We start from the raw sequence: 18,454 nt of genomic DNA, 5'->3' as shown, positions 1-18,454 counted from the left end.
TTGCAAAAACTGTGAAAACTCTCAGAAGAGATGCAGCTCGTTCCTTCCAGCGCTGTTGCACGGCTTGGGTTCCTGTGTGCTGTTCTGTGTTCTGCCACGGATTCACAGGATCACCAGGGCACATCATTAAATCTCCTCACAACACCGTCTCTCCTGGGTGCACGCTGGAAATTACAACGATGTGTGCACGACTTCACTGGGGAATGGTTCAGATTAACGACTGTGAGCTGCTCTGCACTGCATGGATGGAAGACGCTACGGACATGTGAACCATAAAGTTAAAAAGCGATAACTATGAATTTCTTCATTAAAATCATCAGCTCGTGATTTGTACTGGATTTCTCTTGCTGACTGCACATAGCAAGCTATACACATGTACTTTGTTTATGAATGCAAAAGCCCCATAGTATGCCTCATCTCTCTGCTAGTTCTTAATACGAGGAGCATTCACCCTATAATTCTGCAACTGGTATCACACCAGATCTGGAGACTTCCCAGCCTCTGCCATAATAATTCAGCCAGTTTTCTGCTGCCTTAGAGCTGGTGTTACAGAGCTACTGCTGTTGGGTCCCTACTGATTTACACCGTCCAGCGTCTGTGTCAGTCCAATATGCAAAATAGTTCATTTGACCATGCAAACCATATTAAAGAGACCTGCCATACATTTGCAATTAGGCACTGAAAAATGAAGTGGCAAGACTCAACATCTGCTTTGAAAAAGCTCTGGTTTAGGCCAACAAATCTGATTTTCACAAACCTGTGGGGAACATGCAGTTTTTAAAAAATGGGGCTTTTTCCCAGGATATGAGAGCTGCAGGACCAAGAATAGAAGGATGAGTTATAAGCCTTTCACAGCAGAGATATATCACGGAAATTCTGACAACCGTCAATGTGAGCAATGCCGCCAGGCACCACTCACAATCCACAGCATCTTTCAAACCTGTCGGGGGTTTTTAGAAAGGGCTAAAAATAAATGCAGAAACGCAGCGATATACACACACACATATATATATTATTGTTCAAAAAAGAACAGGTGGTCCTGCCAGCATTGTAAACACAGATGACTCCTGAAAGCAGCTAACAAATGCCCAGCCAAGCAGCGTTTCCTAGGCATAGAAGCAGCACATTCAGAGCTCTCCTTGAGTTCTCCCAGTCCGCAAGCCACGATCATCTGGGATCCTGACTCTCTGTCATGACAAGGCCTGAGGACTTCCAGGCGTCTTGATCTCCTTCACCCAGCGTATTCACACAATTCCACCCTCCTGGCCTCCTGTGGATTATTGCCCTTCTGAAAATAACACACATGGAACAGCTGGTGGGTCCAGAAATGTCTTGAATGTAAATAGCATGGGTCCCTGCGATGAGGTTTATGTCCCCTCTTCTAGCTCCACACCACTTGATCTGACCCCCATCCTCATATAACAGAGAAGAGTATATACTGAAGGGGAAAAAGGATTAGGGTGCTATAGACAGCCCACAGAAACTCAGTCAGTCTCGACGACTGCATGTTGAAAGCCATCAGGTCCACCACCTGCAGCGAAGGCAAAGAAGAAAATGGGGAGCAGCCTTGGAGTCTCAAAACATAACCTAAGCCTGCAGCAAAATAAAAGGATAACATTTTACCCCAGGTTCTGGTTATGTCTCCCCCAGCCCACGACAGGAAGAAGACAGAGGCCACGGGTTGTATCACACACACACACAAATCCTCTTGTTTGGTCACTTCTGTGTGAGTACGAAAGTATAATGAAACAACTCACTTTGCTAGGAACCCACTGTACGGCTCACAATGATCTCTTTGTAGCTCTTCTCCCCTGGGTGCTTAGAAAAAAGACAACTATAATCATTTATACTTGCGCCATCTCCTTTTAATTTCATATCATCCCAAACCACTTGATGTAATATATATTCACATGAAGCAAAGGAGGTGGTAAAGATTAAAAGTGCCAAACGGTTAAATGCTGCCACAGGGGAGCACATCTGCCAGCACCTCAGAGCACCCAGCCCCAGGACGCAGCATCTCAGCTGCAGCGAAAGACTGGCAGCTCTCCCACCTCACCCAGACAGCTCCACCACGCAGACATGAAGAGTCCACCTGATGTGGCTGCGAACAGCTTATCCAGCTTGCTTCTGGAGGCTCCTACTTATCTCAGCCTTCATTTGCACAGGAAAAACACTCTTTCAAAGTTGAAGAGAAAACTGGCCTGCTGTTATCCCAAACAGGCGCATAATTGAGTCGGCATGATGCCGCAGACTACCAAACACAGCAGATGGCTGTAGGCATCATCCAGTTTAGGATGACAAAGTTTGAACAAAAGAAAAACAGAAGGCAGGGAGTGCATCTTCTGTGCTAGGTTACAGGGCAGGGGATGGACCTTCACACAACTGGCCCAGCACACAGCTGGCTTCCAGCTCTCCCACTGCCATACTGACAATGACCAAATGCCCAAGCCTGTAATTTAAAAGGAAAAGAGAGTGAAAATCATGTGGTCCCCGGCAAAAGGGACACAAAACAACTGATTGTCTGATACCCTGTTTCTAAAATCCACAGAAGAAAATCTCCAAAAGTGTCCTCACGATACCAACCCTAAATGCCACAACTCTGACTTACAGGACTGTCCCACATAACCTGCAGGAATTCAGAAATAAAATTATGACCTGCACGTATCGACACACACCACTTCACTGCTGAAAGGTAAAGCACTGTTGTGAAAGCACGCAGAAAAGGAGATGAGATGCATAGATCTGCACACGGTACCATGAACGGTGTCTTGCAGGGAGGGCTTCGTCTGCAGTGGCATTCAGGAGTTTATTTTTGCTGATTCCACCCCAAAGGATCACAGAAATTAGGAGTGGAAGCATTCCTTCCATTTCCCCAGGCGCCTTGCTCACAAAGCAGCTGGCTACAAGGTTCACAACCACAGACAGACTGGAGTAGACAAGAATGATACAGCTCCATAGGAAGCAGTAGGGCACATTTGAACAATTTATAAATAAATTTCTGCTCTTTGTGAATGCAATACAGCTTACGTGCCCAGACTGACTAGTTTATAATAGCCGCGGTGGTCACCAACCCTGACAGGACACAAAGACATCACGATTTGCTCTACAGCTGGGAATGGTGAAAGCTCTTTCAGCCGCAGGGTAAAGCGGTCTGTGATTCTGAACATGAAAACTGCACGTATTCTTTCCCATGTTGCAAGAGTGGAGACCTGCCTGTTAGAACACCTGAGATTTCAGTTGCTGTAGTCACTTCAAGGGACCAGACTGAAAGCACCTTAACTGTATTGAGAGAGCCAGTCATGGGAATGTTTTGTGGTGGAAGCAGTACTTGGAAGGGTAGGAGAACACCTCGTGCTACAGCAGAGCAGCAGACACTCCATCCAGAAGCGGACATATTCCATGCACTCAATGCAGTTCATGGAGCTGCCCCAAAACAGGCACATGCCCCACAAGAGTGGGACAGGGAGACATCACGCTTGGCATGAGGTGCTCGTGGCTCACTTGGGGCACTCACATCAGCCTGGTTGTGCCACCCTCCTCCAGCGGCCAGCATCACTACCAGGTTCCCAGCGCAGCTGCAGCCTGTGTTGCATAGAGCTGCGGGTGAATGTTTCCAGCCTGCTCCCCTTGCTCAGCAAAAAGCACGTGGGAAGGAACCAAAGAAGCCAAGGGAATACAAGACTATTTTCTGACCCCTACCATTCAGGGGGAAAAAAACCTCACCTGCCTAAGGGGTGCCTAAATTCTATTTGTGTCTCTACCACGCAGTCATTTCGCTGTAAATCTCTGATTTTCACCACAACAGCTATAGCCATTTGTTCAGGGAGAAGGCATTTGCCTAATCCAAGAAACAATAAAACACTGAAACTCAGCAGACTAAATTGTTTCTTTGGTGGGCATTTTTTAAACGCTATTAAATTTCAATCCATGTTGTGGGGGGGAAAAAATAATCTAATCGTGATATTTGGTCACATACCTTATCAATGTATCAGCCACACAGCTGGGTGGTTTGGTTGAATTATGAAACACACTATGACTCAGTTTCCTCTTCAGGAAAGCGAGGATGTAAATGTAAACTTATCATATAGGAGCATTCTGAGGTATGATACATTTGTGAAACAGTATAAAAAGGTAAATGATAGCAACGGTAATACTTTGCACAGGTAGCAATCATTGTAATTTGGTTAAATTCCAGCCAGGAGGAAATCTGGACTCTGCTTTCAGAGAGAAAGGTTTCCTGAAACTTGCTTGTTCGTTATAGTTCATTAACTTCCCCCAGTGAAACAAAGCTCACCCACAGCGGCCATTGCAATAGCCTTCTGCTCCTCGTCTGGTCACAAAAAGCAACAGAAGGGTAAAAATAACAGGTCCTTTGAAAATGTTTCTGCAAAGACGATGCATCTTAGAATAAATTTCTACACAGTTGGACAATGAAAAAAAAGGGCAACACCATTTGCTAAAAAATTGACAGCCGCCTGCTATTTTGGAGAGCTCTCCTCTAATTGCATGCACCTGCTGTGGCATGGTATATTCTAAAATATATCTTAACAGTAATGTTGCTTGGCGGCAGCCAAGCCCCACCCCGGAGGGACCCTGCAGTCCCAGTCTTCACAACTTCACAGGAACTGGAGTTTTCTTCCCAGGTAACATTTGAATGGAAATTCAATAAAATCACTGAGAGTTGCTTTCCTTGTTCCGCCTCTGCTCATTTCTACATCACCTCTTGCTCTCTCCCTCCTTCCCACCCTCGCTCCCCATAACTACATTTTCCTATTCCCTCTCCCCAGCATCCTTGCTGCCCTCACCCTCCCCCCCCCCAACAAAAGACTTAGGCTTGATTCCTCCATTTATTATTTTCTTGACTTCCAATATATTTTTTCCTTCTCTCTCTGCTCTGCTTCTGCCTCTGTGTTTCACATGCTCTAAGCTTAGAAAACTGAGGTAACCCTTTCAGAACATCACTGCTTTGAGAAGATCACCAGATTCCCCCCCATCTGCACGTCCTGGTGGCTGTGCCAACCTCTCACCACCTGCAGAAGCTCGTCCCTCTGGCCTTTGTGCAGGTCACCATCCTCTGCCTCCTATTGCTCCTTCATCCTTCTCCTGATCCCTGCACACACCAGCTGACTGTGACTCTTCTGGTGCCTCCTGCCACCACTGCTCCAACCAAAGGTCCTGTGAGCTCTGCTTGAATCAGTGCTGGGTACTGCTCCTAAGAGGCAGATAAAGGCATCCTCAGAATTGACACTCAAGGGACTTGGTTTCTACACCCAGATCTTCCAACAACAAGGCAAATTATTCAATTGTCTTTGCCACAGATTTCTATCTGTAACATAGTATTTGTGCTCCAGAATAGTTTGAGGATACTTGCTTTTAAAGTCTGGCAAGCACTGAGCTGCTCTGGTGACAGGGGTCACAGATGAGTTTCCAGCAGGCCCCCCGGGGAGCAGGAGATCCCAGGTCTGCCAAGTGGACATTTACAGGCACATGCATTCAGCCTGCACTGAGCTTCTTTCCCAGCCTCATATCAGCTTGGCACCCATGCCACGTGTATCCACATGGTGCTCCTCTTTCTTTCAGGGGTGACCTCATGGGAAACAATCTTGTCTCTCTTTCCAGGATTTCTTTAATTGCCTGCAGCGGGACAAATGGAAAGTGGGACAGCTAGGAACCAGGGAGAGGTAGGTGGGGTAGGAGGGTATGCTGGGGATGAAGACACTGTGTCCTCTCATCCTCACCGCCCCAGCTGGCCCCAGACAGCTCAGGCAGCCTCCAGGCTGCCAGCACTCGCTGTAGGTGCTGAGCTTTTGAATGCAATGGAGTCAAGCAAAGGGTCTCTGTTGGTGTACAGGGCTGCTGATACCAGACCAGCAACCGTGATGCCAGCCCTAGTGTTAAGTGTCAGGTACGGCTTTCTGACATTCACCCTCCCTGTCACGCAGGGCGTACCACTGGCAACAGACCAGAGGAAAGGTATCAGGAAGCATACAGGTACCAGAAAGCTCAGAGTCTAGGCAGGCAACAGACCTGCACGTTTCAGACAAAGCAGAAAATCAAAATCATAGAAACAGAGGCAAGATCCTCCCCAGAGGAAGGGGTGCTCCAGACTAGGGCAGCAATGAAGCACAGAAGGGACTCCTTTACCCTTGTAGCAAACCGTAGGCACTTTATGAGGCTCCAGAGACACCGACACCTCACTGTAGCAATCTCCACTCAGTAGCTTTCCTGAAGACCCCGTTTACTGTAGGCACCCTCTTTGGCCTGTCTCCATGGCATTTTCCTGGCAGGCTACCTTTCAAAGACCACTTTCCACCAGTTCCAGTGTTTCAGGGAGTGCTCCAGCTCCCAAAAGACAACACCCACTTCCAAATGGGAAAACCAGAGAGAGGGACACAGTGAGTGCAATGTAGTCAGGTCTGCAGTTGTCTATGGGCAAGTTGGAGAGCTGATCTTTACAGACAGTAAAATAACTGTTCGATAGCTTCCACCAACATCCTGGTTTCTGTAGAACTTCCCCTCATCTCCTTGTAGATTTTTAAGATGTTGGCACCGTGAAAGAAGGAAGAGAAACAGGGACATGAGACAGACGACAAGGGTAAACAAGGAAAAGGAGGGCACCAAGAACTATCAGCACAAGTAGGAAGAAAAGGGAAGGATAAAAGAAGTCCTGGGTAAAGCAGAGATCCAAACCTACAGGAGGAGTACTAGAGCCTATAACGTGCGTAAGGAGGCAGGATGGCAGACAAAGGGGAAACGCAGGAATCCCTAATAAATCTAAGTCAAGCGGATGTGGTCCACGGAACAAGCAAACTGCTTATTCCCTGATAAAAATACTACTTATGCAAAACTGAAATCACCACCAAGTCTTGAACCAGAAGGTTCATGGGAGCCACGGAGACAGGAACCTGTTGATTGCTTTATCATGCCCAAGAAAGGCTTTATTAATGCACAGCTCTCCAGTTTTCACATATATCAACGTTATTAGCTACTATGCTAAAAAGACGCTAAATAGCATCGAAGAGTTAATTTGTGCAGACTCACTGGTCCTGCACATCTGCCAGGAAAGGAAAAGCAACAGTCTGAAGAAGCGAGGAGTGGAACATGCACCTCCAGACACCCGGTTCACATTCACCCTGGGACAGCTTCGCCGAGTGCTGCCGGGAGATGCCAAGAAGCAGCTCCAATGTTGCAAATAACCCTGAACCCCTCCAGCTAACATCAGGTTACCCACAGGGTGGGGCCGTGCCTTCACCCGCCTCACTGCTGCAGCTCATCTCCAGCCCTGTCTTGGCTCCCAAAGCCATGGAGGGGATGAGACTAGGTCAAGGCCCACTGCTCCCCACCCAGGGTGTCTGCACCTGGGCACCTAAAGTGAAAAAGAACTTGTTGAACAAATTCACAGTGAAAAAAGCCCTTATTTAAACAAGAGCAACAAATGAATCGCCATCACCATATTTAACATGAACTGCAAACCTTTGCTGGTGAGGTGAACGGGGCAACCCAGTAGCAGTGTGGAGAGAAACAAGCTACAGGGACAACGAGCTATTCCCCTCCCTTGGCAAAGCACTGCCATGAACAACACATTGAGGGGGCGAAGCTTCTCCTACTGCTTGTGCCATGTCCATGCGGGCCAATTACAGACCAAACCGCTATATACATGTGCCTGGCCCATATGATATTTGAGCCAAATGCAACATCCCCCCCTCCCCAAAACCTCCTAACTAGGCAGGAGGGCGGAGGCAGCCAGGTGGGGAGGAACTCGGGGACCCCTCTCCCTCCACTCTGGACTAAATTCAAGGCACCGGCAAGCACCAGCGTGAGCTCTTCCACGCCAACGCACCACCCCCGCGGCCAAGCGCGCCTTCGGAGGGCAAAATAAATAAATAAAAAAAAAAAAAACACACAAAAAAAACCCCCAAAAACAAACAAACACCAGAAAGCCAGCCCAGAAGGAGCTCTGCCTCCCGGGGAGCCGCACGCTGGCACGCAGGGGGTTAGCCCGCAGGCTGGCCGTTTCCCCGGGGAAGATGAAACTAAAGAGACACGGGAGGGCAGGAGGGAAGGGAGGTGACGGGCTGCCCCCGGGGCACCCGCGCGGCCCGCCTTGAGGAGGCGGCGGTGACGACGCCCCGGGGCGGGACCGCGCCCAGCCCCCCGCGCCTGCGCACGGCGGCTTCCCCGGAACTCCGCCCCGCCCCGCCCCGCCCCGCGGCGCGGCTCCCGCCGGGAGCTGTAGTCCGCCGCCGGGCCCCGCCGCTAACGGGGAGGCGGGGAGGGGACTCCGCTTCCCGGCGGGCACCGGCGGCCGCGGCTGTGACAGCGCCGCCGCCGCCGCCGCCATGGGCTGGGGAAGGCGGCTGGGCCTCCTGGGCGGCCTGGCCCTGTGGGCGCGGGGGAGGCGGGCGGCGGGCGGCCAGGATGGCGGCGGCGGCGGGGAGCGGCGGGACCTGGAGCTGAAGCTGGTGCAGGTGGTCTTCCGGCACGGGGCGCGCACCCCGCTGCGGCCCCTCCCGGGGGCAGCGCCGGTGAGGGCGGGACGGGGGGCTGGCGGGGGGGGGCGCGGTGCCGAGCTGCTGCCTTGCTTCCACCAGCCTGTAAACAGATGGGTGCGGTTTCCCCTTCCCAAGGCACTACCGAGAGTAAATTTAGTCAAAACGCGGGAATTTGGAAGCGTAACGGTGGCAGCGCCTGTTGGCGGGGCGGGCGGTGGCGGGGGAGCACCGGCGGCGGCGGCTGCGAGCGCGGGCTTCCACGCCCGGCGCGATCCCATCGAGCCGCCTTCCCCGCAGCCTCCAGCGAGGCGGCCTCCCGAGCTGGCGAAAGAGGCTTTTCGGCGTGTAACAGCAGCAATAACTATCTCCTACAGCTCCTTTTCCTGTAAGGGGAGGAAAGCAAGCACGGCCTTTCCTGCACATCATCCGTGCGAGGCCAAGGTGCAGCACTGCTGTCATTTCTGTACGTGCTGCACGAAGAGAACGGTTCTCTTCAAAAGTGTTTTACAATGAGGGTGGTGAAACACTGGCACAGGTTGCCCAGAAAGGTGGTCGATGCTCCATTCCTGGAAACATTCAAGGTCAGGTTGGATGGGGCTCTGAGCAACCTGATCTAGTTGAAGACACCCCTGCTCGTTGCAGAGGGCTTGGACTAGACGGCCTCTAATGGTCCCTTCCAACCCAAACTACTCTATGATTCTTGGACTCTGTGTTATTGGCAAGGCAGCACAGAATAACAGTCCAGCATTGGTTTTAATGCTTGTGAAAGTCCTTGCTTTTCACTGAAGTACTGTTTGTTTTGAAACAGGTAGAATGGCATCCCACTCTTTTAGATGTACCTGCTCAGACTAAGTTTGACTACATGGTGACTGACCTAAATGGAGGACCCCAACCTCCCTCGCACTATGAGGAGCAATACAAAAAGATCACATTCAAGGTGAGGCTGGTTTTCATGGTGGTTTCATCTTCCCTCTGTAGACTTTATTTCCATATTCTACTGGAGACCCTTCCTTTTCTTTGCGCTTAGGGTGGTGCAATAGCGGGACAGCTGACAACAGTAGGGATGCAGCAGATGTTTGCCCTGGGGGAAAGGCTGAGGAGAAGCTATGTGGAAGAAACCAACTTTCTCTCACCAACATTTAAGCCTGCTGAGGTTTTGTGAGTCTCTCACTTCCCTCCTGGACCTTACCTTGCTTCCTCCCTCCTAACAAGTAGCCCTGTGCTAGGGAAACTTTCTGACCAGCATACCCTTCTCCACTCTGTAGCAGACTGACTGGCCCCTGGGCCTTCATCTTTGCCTAGCCTGCAGAGCCCGGTACTAGAGCTCACCACACAGTGCATCCAATTCCCCAGCAGTCCTGAGGGTGAGGCCAGCAACAGATTCATCTCACCTACGTTTAGCCATTGACAGTGTTATTATGCACCTTTATGGTGCCTGAAAAGAAACAGGCATTTCTGGAGCACAGTTTAACTCACTGCAGATTAAATAGCTAAAGTTCAGTGAGATGAAGTGCACCCCTACTACTCACTTCAGCAATGCTGGGAGCGTCTGGTTTAGGATGAGATAAAAATTACAACAGAGAAGTGCCAATCTGTTATCTCTGCTGTCTCTGAAGGGAGGTTAAAGGGCAGTTCAGATATAGGTGTCTAAAGCAAGGCAAGGTGAATCCCACCACAGGTTGCCAAAGCCACAGTGAAAGCACTACCCTTAGATCCAGCAAATCCTCCCCAGCTGCAGCTCTGTGCACGTGAAGGAGAGAGTGCTACGTCACTAACTGCCTTCTCTCTTTCAGCATCCGTTCCACTAATATTTTCCGAAATCTGGAGTCCACACGGTGCCTGCTAGCTGGGCTGTACCAACAGCAGAAAGAAGGTTGGGGAGACTTCTGACCAGTGCCTTTCCTTTCTTATTCTTCCCTAGATGCACACACCTCGTACATCCCAACTCTCCCTGGCTCCTGGTCATTACTTCTTACCCGGTTCTTCGTGCCTGGCCCTCTTCCCCACACTGTCCTGGTTCTGTATATTCTTTATCAGCTTGTCACTTACTCCCTCTTTTTGTGTAACTTTCTGCTGGTGCTCAGCTTGGATCTGTTGCCATGAATGCTGCAATTTCAGACCTGCTAAGGAGGTTAGCATTAACCCACTTCAGAATGAAGAGTGCAAAATTTCCAGGTCCAATGTTCATCTGAAAAAAGTTTCTCAGAGAAACCCAAGTATTTCTGCCACAGGAGTACCAAGATCCTTTACAAGTTCAGTATTTGGAGTATCTTTCAGCTGTATCCTACAGTTGACAACTACTTGTATGTCCTAGAAATACGCTCTGGGTTTTGAAGATCTCGCCTCTGCTCCCTCTGTATTCAGTTCCAGGAACACAAAGCAGAAGTGACTTGCCAGAGCTCCTTACGCCTCATGACACAGAAACTAGTTTTTGTCACATACGAACACTAGAAAAAACAAACACAAACTAGAAAGCTTGACCAGGTGCGCAGCAGACACCCCTGTGGAATTAAATGCTGTGTGCAGACAAACAAGCACAGTGGCTTGAATTGCAGGTGATAGCTCGGGGGGAGGTGCTAGTTGACAACAGTGGACTTGAGCACAAAGGCTGTGGGAGTGATTAAAGCAGTCTAAAGCCAGCCAGATGCACTAGTGATCACAGAAGTTCCTTCTTCCACAGGATCTGTTGTCATTGTCACTGATGAAGCAAGCTCTGAAATCCTCTACCCCAATTACAACAACTGCCAGCGCCTGAAATGCCTGAGCAGGTAATTGCCAGCCATACCTCCCCATATGACTTCACTGCCATTTCATTTCAGCAGTAGTAATTTAAAACAGCAAATTTTCTTCCCATTTCCCAATTTCTTCCCCTGCCACTTACTGTTCTTTGGGAATGGTTAGCTAGTTGTATAAAATACTCGGTGAGCAGAGCCATATACCAAGCAGTGGCACCAGAAAAAAAGAAAATAAGAAAGGAGAGACTTTTTCTTGAAAGACCAATTTAATTTCATCTGTGTCTAGCAAATACTCATTACTAGCTAATGTACAGCTATTCTGCTGCACTGCTGCAGGGCAGAATTAATGTCATCTACATCCCTTAACAAGCCTTTCAAGTGTGAACATATTGGGCCTCCTTTTCATATTCAGCTTCTGGTTTGGGGGTTATTACAGCACTCCCGTCGCATTTATACCGTGAAGAAACTGAAATATACTCAGCCTTGACACATTTAACAAAGCTTAATGAAGTAAAATAAGGAACATCCTACACAGAACACTCATGTTTGCAGGATCAGGTATGCTAACTGCCTGTGCCAGGTTGGGCATGGAGTAGAAACAGAAAAAGAGGGGCAAATGCATTAGAGTTTGGTTGGATTACACATGAGCGTATTTTGGTCCAAAATTCAGGAGTTGTCAGAATTCCCTTGCAAAAGCTCATTACATAAAGCTTGACTTTGCAGGCAAAGGGTTGTTTTTGACAGTGGTGAGGTGCCAGCCTATAGAAGCAGTACATTCAGCCTCCTCTGGTAACACCAACTGTCCGAAAAGGGAGTAAACTGCAAGCTAGTGTGCTCCCTCCCCCCCAGCCCACCAACTGAGCACGTTTTTGTGACCACATCAAGGTGGATTTTTTAAGCTGCAGTAAGAAGCACTGCCTCAGCTTACAGGCTACCTATGTCAGAACTTCTAGTACGTTTGATTTCAAACAGAAACTAAAGCTGTTCATAAAAAAAAAAAATTAAAAGCAAACTTAAAAAACTTCCCACCTCCTCCCCAACAGATCAAGGTCAGAGAAAGCAAAACCTATGCAATGTATTTTGCTTGAAGTACATGGCCAACATGGATATTCTCAACTAAACTTTTTAAAATAAAATTTAAAACAGTGTGAAGAGGCAAATAGCTTCTAACAAAACGAGAGGTGAATTTAAGCTACAAGTGAGTATCTAGGTGTTTCCCTTTTCCCACAGCATACAGCAATCAGTTCAAAGCTTCTGCCCTTTCTTCTTTCATGAGGCAGTTAAAGGCTACTCCCTGAAGACACAGACTTGTACTGTTCCAGTATGACCAGATCTCTTAACTGATACACAGCCCTTGCTTATGGGAACCACTTCTGAGGTGTTCACATCTCATCTTAATTTTTTCCCCCCACACCTCTGAGACAGCAGATAGCCAGCTCCAATCCTTGACACCTAGACACAGTGTCTGTCTGCTCTGCAACTTAAGACTCCCAGCATCAGGAATCCCTCAGGATCCTGTGGTGCCTCTCTTCTACCCATCACTGATGTGAGACAGCTCCACTGGGCTGGGGTCACAAAAAACCCCCAAAAGATAAAAAGCCTGATGTGTGAAAAGTTTGTGTTTTCGTAATTCCCCGACAGGTATAAGTTGAAGAACGCTCTGCAGCAGCCAGGTATCTCTGATGACTTGAAAACAATTAAGGAGAAGATGGGTATTGATGATGATAAATCTGTGGATTTTCTTCTCCTTCTTGATAACATTCTTGCTGAACAGGTGAGCTGAGCAGTTCTGTTGCACTGTCACAGAAAGAAACATCCCTTTACCACGCATATGGAGGAAGCCAGAGTGCCAACACCCACTGACACCAGTGGGTACTCCAGCACCTTTCAGAGAAATCCATAAAGTTTACAGAAATAGCATGGCCTTTTTAAAAGGCAAGATGTGGAGTCAGCCTTGCTCTAGGATGGATGTAAGACTTGACTCCAGTATTTATGTTCTTACGTTGAAATCCAGTATCTCTTTCAAGTGTAATGAAGTAGAGCTAAGAGAGCAGTTGGGCCTTGCTTACCCCATTACAAAGTGCTTTCCTTTTTTGGCAGCCAGCACCCAACAGAGTCACCTTAATCCTGGTTCCACGATACTACCTGTGACCCAGATTGCTTCTGCTAACTGGAAGGGAGCTGGGCATATTTGTACCCCCCTCAGTACCTCTTTTTTGCTGGAGCTAATGGTAATTGGTCTGGCTGTTGGTTGAGTAGCTCAAAGCGTTACAGTCTCTTCACACAGAAACATCCTTAAGAACAAACATCCCTCCTTTTGGTACATGGAGCAAGTCTTGTTTGTTTAGAACCATCCTAGATCTCCTCAAGTAAATAGCAGAGTACAATCCTGTAGTACAAATGCTGTGACAAGAACAGCTGTTTTCCATGGACAGTCATCCATGCGTCTTCAGGCTGGGTTCAGAAAGGGTCAAACCCAATTGTTACACAACATCTTCTCCTTCCAGGTGCACAATTTGCCAAGCTGCCCTGTGCTGAAGAACTTTCAGCAGACAGTTGAGCGTCGATCTGTTGACTCGCTGCTTTTCGTTCTGGAAGATGGTTCAAGGTGATTGCCCATATCCACGCCTCCAGCCTTAGGCGTTGTCTTAGACTTACTCAGGATGGATGAGCTAACACCAGCTTACTGCGGCAGAAAGAAGTCCTTTCTGACCTGCTGCATTCCCCCACAAGGGGCTACTGCCCCCTCATGAGGTGTGTGCCTCAGCCATCTCAGTGTAAAGTCCAGTGCCTTGAGTCAGGAACATGAGCTAGGACAGAGGTCTCCAGATGGAGGAGGCCAAGATGTGAGCTTAGGCCCTGTTTGCTGACAGTTGTGGATAGTAGTCTCCAAGGAACAGTAGTAAGTCACTGAGGCAGGCAGCAAATGCCTCAGTTGCTGTGGTTGTTGAAGTGAACCTGTGACAAAGGCAAAAGCAGAAGAGAACAGGAGATGCTTCCAGCCTGAGCACTGAGGCTGCACAGGCGAGGCTGCCCTTGCAGATGCACAGCTAAAATCTGAATTCTAACCTGGGAGTTTTTTCCCCGGGATAGCACCTGCACAGCTGGGCTGAGAGGAGTTGATGCTAGTGGAAAAGGTGATACCAGGCCCTGCACACATGTAACTACTTGCAGAAGAATCTGCTGCTACATGCAGTTAATTACCTCCTCCACAGTTGTTTGTAAAGGTGGCTGAGTTGCTAGCCTAGCAGCTGTTGTCCTTTCAGATTTATTCACAGCTGCCATATTCACCAGCTCTTCTCAGGCGGTGGTATACAACTGCCGTTTCTGTTAGGGCAGTTGCCCTTAGCCTTTTCTTTAACTTGTATTAGAGATATCAAGTACTGAGAGACTGATTTCCCCCACTCCCACCACACCCAGGAGAGCCACAGTCACCCTCATCCTCCATTTCCACGGATGTATTAATTAGGTAGAGGGAGTTTCTTCACACCAGAAGTTGTCTAAAGATCTCCTCTTTGTTCAGTACAGGGATAAAAGCTGCCACCTTCTTGAAGCCCACCCCTCCCCTTCCAGCCAAAGACCCCAACCACTTCAGCTTCTGTTTTGCAGTCAACTAGATTCATCTTCCCTAGCTGAAATCCAGGCATCCAAAAGTCACAGCTAGAGAAACAAAATATAATTGAGAACATCAAGGAGTTTCTGTTTGCCTTTATGTGGGCCACACCTCATGAGACTGCTTGTTAACAGCTCTCCCCTCCCGATCCGCAATCATGTTAAATCTCTGCAGTGACTATGCAACTGCTGAAAGAAAAAGTAACCATAGGAATTGCATTTAATAGTTCTTGGCTACACTCAATACATGTTATCAATTTGTAAGAGAAAAGCAGGTTCCCAGGTGTTCCTTTCAAATCAAATAATTTTAAAGTTTAAAAACTAGTAGATTTATTTCTGCTTCTTTTATAGAGAAGTTCTTCAGATGTGTGTTGGTCTCCTTTTCTATACCTTACAGAAGAACATTGCAGAAGCAGTAGATCCCTCATCTCCAGCTGAAAAGGCCAGGTACAGGGCAGATCTCTTCCTCTAATCGTTAAAAATTCTGACTTGCTGTCAGCATGAAAAGCTGGTTCAGAAAGATGCTGATTATGTGGGTAAAGAGAATGAGTGCTCATCTGCTAGAAAAAGCATGAGTGCTACTGGCTATCCATGGAGGAACACAGCTAACATTTTAGGTTTGTGGTTTTTTTTCCTTCCCTTTTTATCAGAAAGCTCATTCTCTATGCCTCTCATGACATTACCCTTATTCCTCTCCTGGTGGCACTGGGCACCTTTGATCGCAAGTGGCCACCTTATGCTGCAGATGTGACCCTGGAACTGTATCAGCACAGGCAGTCCCAAGAGTGGTTTGTTCGCGTATCTTACCATGGAGAGGTAAGATCCCTGGGGGGGTCCATCATACAAATCTTGGGGTTTGGTCTTGCCATGCATGCACATAAAGCTGTGAAACAAGACTTGTTCCAAGCATGCCGTCAAGGCAGATCACAGAGTAAGACACCTACAGCACATCCATAGTAGCCAAGATATCTTTTCTGTTGAGCTGGCTATTGATCTCATGTGAGTTTAGGCCAAGACTTTGAACCTCTGCCTCTCTGTGTCCTTGCCTTGACTAGTGTATTTCCCTGCCACCAAATGCATCTGTATCAGAAAAAAAGGGGTTTGGCAGCTCACAAGATCTATGATTTTGTCTCTTTGCCTTTGCAGGAGCAAGTGGTGAAAGGATGCAGAGCAGGTCTCTGCCCACTCAAAGAATTTCTAGAAGTTCTTTCGCAGTACGCAGTCAGTCCAGAGCAGTACAATAACCTGTGCTCCCAGGTGGAGGGAGATCAGCAAACTGACTCATGAGTAAGTTGTCTTAAATTAAAATTAGTTTATTGTCACAATCTTTGACTATTTCCTTTATTTTCCTGTCAGCCTTCCCTATTCTAAAGACATTTTAGATGAGGGGACTTTTTCCTACCAGACACAGGGTGGCACAGTGTCACTTTTCACCGTTAGCAGCACGATGAAAGAAGCCACGTCACAGAATGGCTTGGGTTCACTTCTGAGCGTTCACAAAAGCGTGGAGAGGCTGAAAACAGTGAGGGAAAGAACAGACCTTTTTTAATTGCCCTGCTGCTTCAGGAATACGAGAGAAAACATACTTGTGCCTCATATGTTGGGACTGTGGGATGAAGCCCAGCTTGCTCTGTGCTACCAGACTTGAGAGCTTTGACATAATAATTGCTTTTATGTATAGTGAACTGCAGAAGCCACTGTGCCTTTCCCTTTCTGTTGTCATGTTGGAGGGTTGCTCTGCAGACAGGTGAACCACCCAAACTGTGTAGCATTTAGCTACCCCATCTTCTTGAGGGCATTTTTGTGCACACAGAACCTCTCCAAAGGGACAGAAAGCCTCCAAACCTCTTCCCCTGCACTCCTGTAATTACAGAAATTCTGCTGCAAACATGCAAAACGACGACAGTGGGCCAAGTACAAGAACGGACACTCGGTAAACTCCGCTTAATGTGCTTTAAACAAGGAAGTCCAGGGAGCTGCTATTGACTTCAGCTCTGGGCAGCACTGCATCTATTTTGCACTTGCTGAAACAGGAATACACCCGCACAGCCAACAGAAGCACTTCTAGCTGAGATGACAACACTTCTTCCTGTAAGACAGTACTACAGATCACTATGTTGCCAAAATCCCCATTTTCTCAATCAAGTAAATAAAACTTGGATCCTGACCTACTTTCTTTGCAACACGTGAAGGCTAAAATAGGGGAACCACTACCAAAATGGCCCTGCAGTTTTGGTTCTGCTCTACCCCTTTTCACTTGGTGAAAACAGACTGCAGTGATGTTAGTGTAAGTCACTGACAGATCTGTGACTGGAGGCACTACGGTACCTTCTCCCTGAGAAGCGTGGGCTGGATTTACCTCTACTCTTTCATTAGCCTGCCCCCACCACAATTACATGTTGACACCACGCACAGTGAACAGAATAATTTGAATACTAAATACATTGCTGGAGGTCTCACTGAACTGCTATTAGAAGCTGTCAAAAAAGCAAACAAAACATTCTTATTTTCTACTAAGTTTTTATCCAGCCTAAAAACATAATGTCATTATATAAAAAGCAACGGCCGACCCTTGCTTAAGAACAGCACGTTCTGTTCTAATCAAGCGCTCTCTTATGCGCGGTGTAAAGTATTTGCAGAATGGCAATGGAAACATTAGGCATACGACTGCAAGTTATTTGTGAGGCATGGGCTGATTGGGAAAGGGGTGTCAGGGGACAGCATCAGAAGCTTTGCCCATACCAGTAGAGGAAGGAGAAATTCACATACCTTGTCCTAAACAAGAGCTAGGAGCATCTCCCAGCGAAACTGACCAGCAGCCAGGTTAAAAATTGCAACGCAGTCAAGGTTCACAGGACTTGGCAGTGCAAGCTGTCCTAGTGCACACAGCATTGTTAAAGGGCGCTGCATTCACACCATTAAAATAATAGTACCACTCTAGGCAGGGTAACATACATTTCAGTGACAGCAGAAGACCTCAGAAAAACAGGCCGGCTTCTTGGCAGTGGCTAGGAAGAAGCCTTCGCTAGGAACAGGTTTCTTCATCATTGTCTCTTACAGGGTTTCTGCAGTGCCCTCTGTGCCCTGCTCCAGCCTTACCCTTCCCCTCGGTGTGCAAGTGGTTGGGCCACGCATTGCTCACATCCCACTGAGCAACTCCATGGTAGTCATGGCCCACATTAAAGGAGGAGTTCTTTCTGACCACAACTAGTGTAAATAATTATTTCAGAAGAGGATTGGTGGGACAGTGGAAGAGTTTTAGGACACAGGTAAGTGGTAAGTGCTGAACTGCAAACACGGCATGGAAGAGGCTGAGGCATTTCCGAGAACACAGAATAAAAATTTCCAGAAATCAACAATTTCCCAAGGAACCAGTGCATTTACATGAATAGGCCGACTCTTTGCAAAAACTGGGAAAGAAACAAATCCCAGGGGACAAGAAATAAGAAACCCAAAACTTTCTTACCCTGGGCTGCTAATATGAGAACTGCTAACACGAGCAGCTAACATGTTCAACCTCAGGTTCCCTCAAACTTGAACTGCTAAGCCCAGTTTGTCTGTCTCCCTTGCTATTTTAGTCCAATACAGTTAATGCAGGTTGGTCAACTTAAACCT

General features: G+C 47.8%; 1 protein-coding gene and 1 long non-coding RNA gene across 7 annotated transcripts; one reads left to right on the top strand and one right to left on the bottom strand.

Annotated features, from left to right (window-relative positions):
- Positions 1-990: 990 nt before the first annotated feature.
- Positions 991-8,150, bottom strand: LOC135316313 (uncharacterized). Its single transcript, XR_010375710.1, has 3 exons — positions 7,934-8,150; positions 7,232-7,366; positions 991-2,626 (listed from the first exon to the last, which is right to left on the bottom strand). It is a non-coding gene; the product is annotated as an uncharacterized LOC135316313 (long non-coding RNA).
- Positions 8,151-8,324: 174 nt separating this feature from the next.
- On the top strand, positions 8,325-17,006 carry ACP6 (acid phosphatase 6, lysophosphatidic). Of its 6 annotated transcripts, none has more exons than XM_064469384.1 (11): positions 8,325-8,468; positions 9,301-9,429; positions 9,520-9,650; positions 10,286-10,365; positions 11,173-11,260; positions 12,869-13,001; positions 13,735-13,835; positions 15,191-15,286; positions 15,490-15,655; positions 15,986-16,126; positions 16,713-17,006. In XM_064469384.1, exons 1-10 carry the CDS (start codon positions 8,340-8,342, stop codon positions 16,124-16,126), a joined length of 1,194 nt encoding a protein of 397 aa, XP_064325454.1. In that variant the 5' UTR covers positions 8,325-8,339; the 3' UTR covers positions 16,713-17,006. The 6 variants fall into 6 exon arrangements, with proteins under 6 accessions (XP_064325454.1, XP_064325463.1, XP_064325438.1 ...); XM_064469393.1 differs by having other exon boundaries at positions 8,325-8,525; positions 15,585-15,655; XM_064469368.1 differs by having other exon boundaries at positions 8,325-8,525.
- The last annotated feature ends 1,448 nt before the right edge of the window (positions 17,007-18,454 follow it).

This window comes from Phalacrocorax carbo, chromosome 1, assembly GCF_963921805.1.
Source record: "Phalacrocorax carbo chromosome 1, bPhaCar2.1, whole genome shotgun sequence".
Lineage (NCBI taxonomy): Eukaryota > Metazoa > Chordata > Aves > Suliformes > Phalacrocoracidae > Phalacrocorax > Phalacrocorax carbo.
This window is presented reverse-complemented; position numbering and strand designations above follow the sequence as displayed.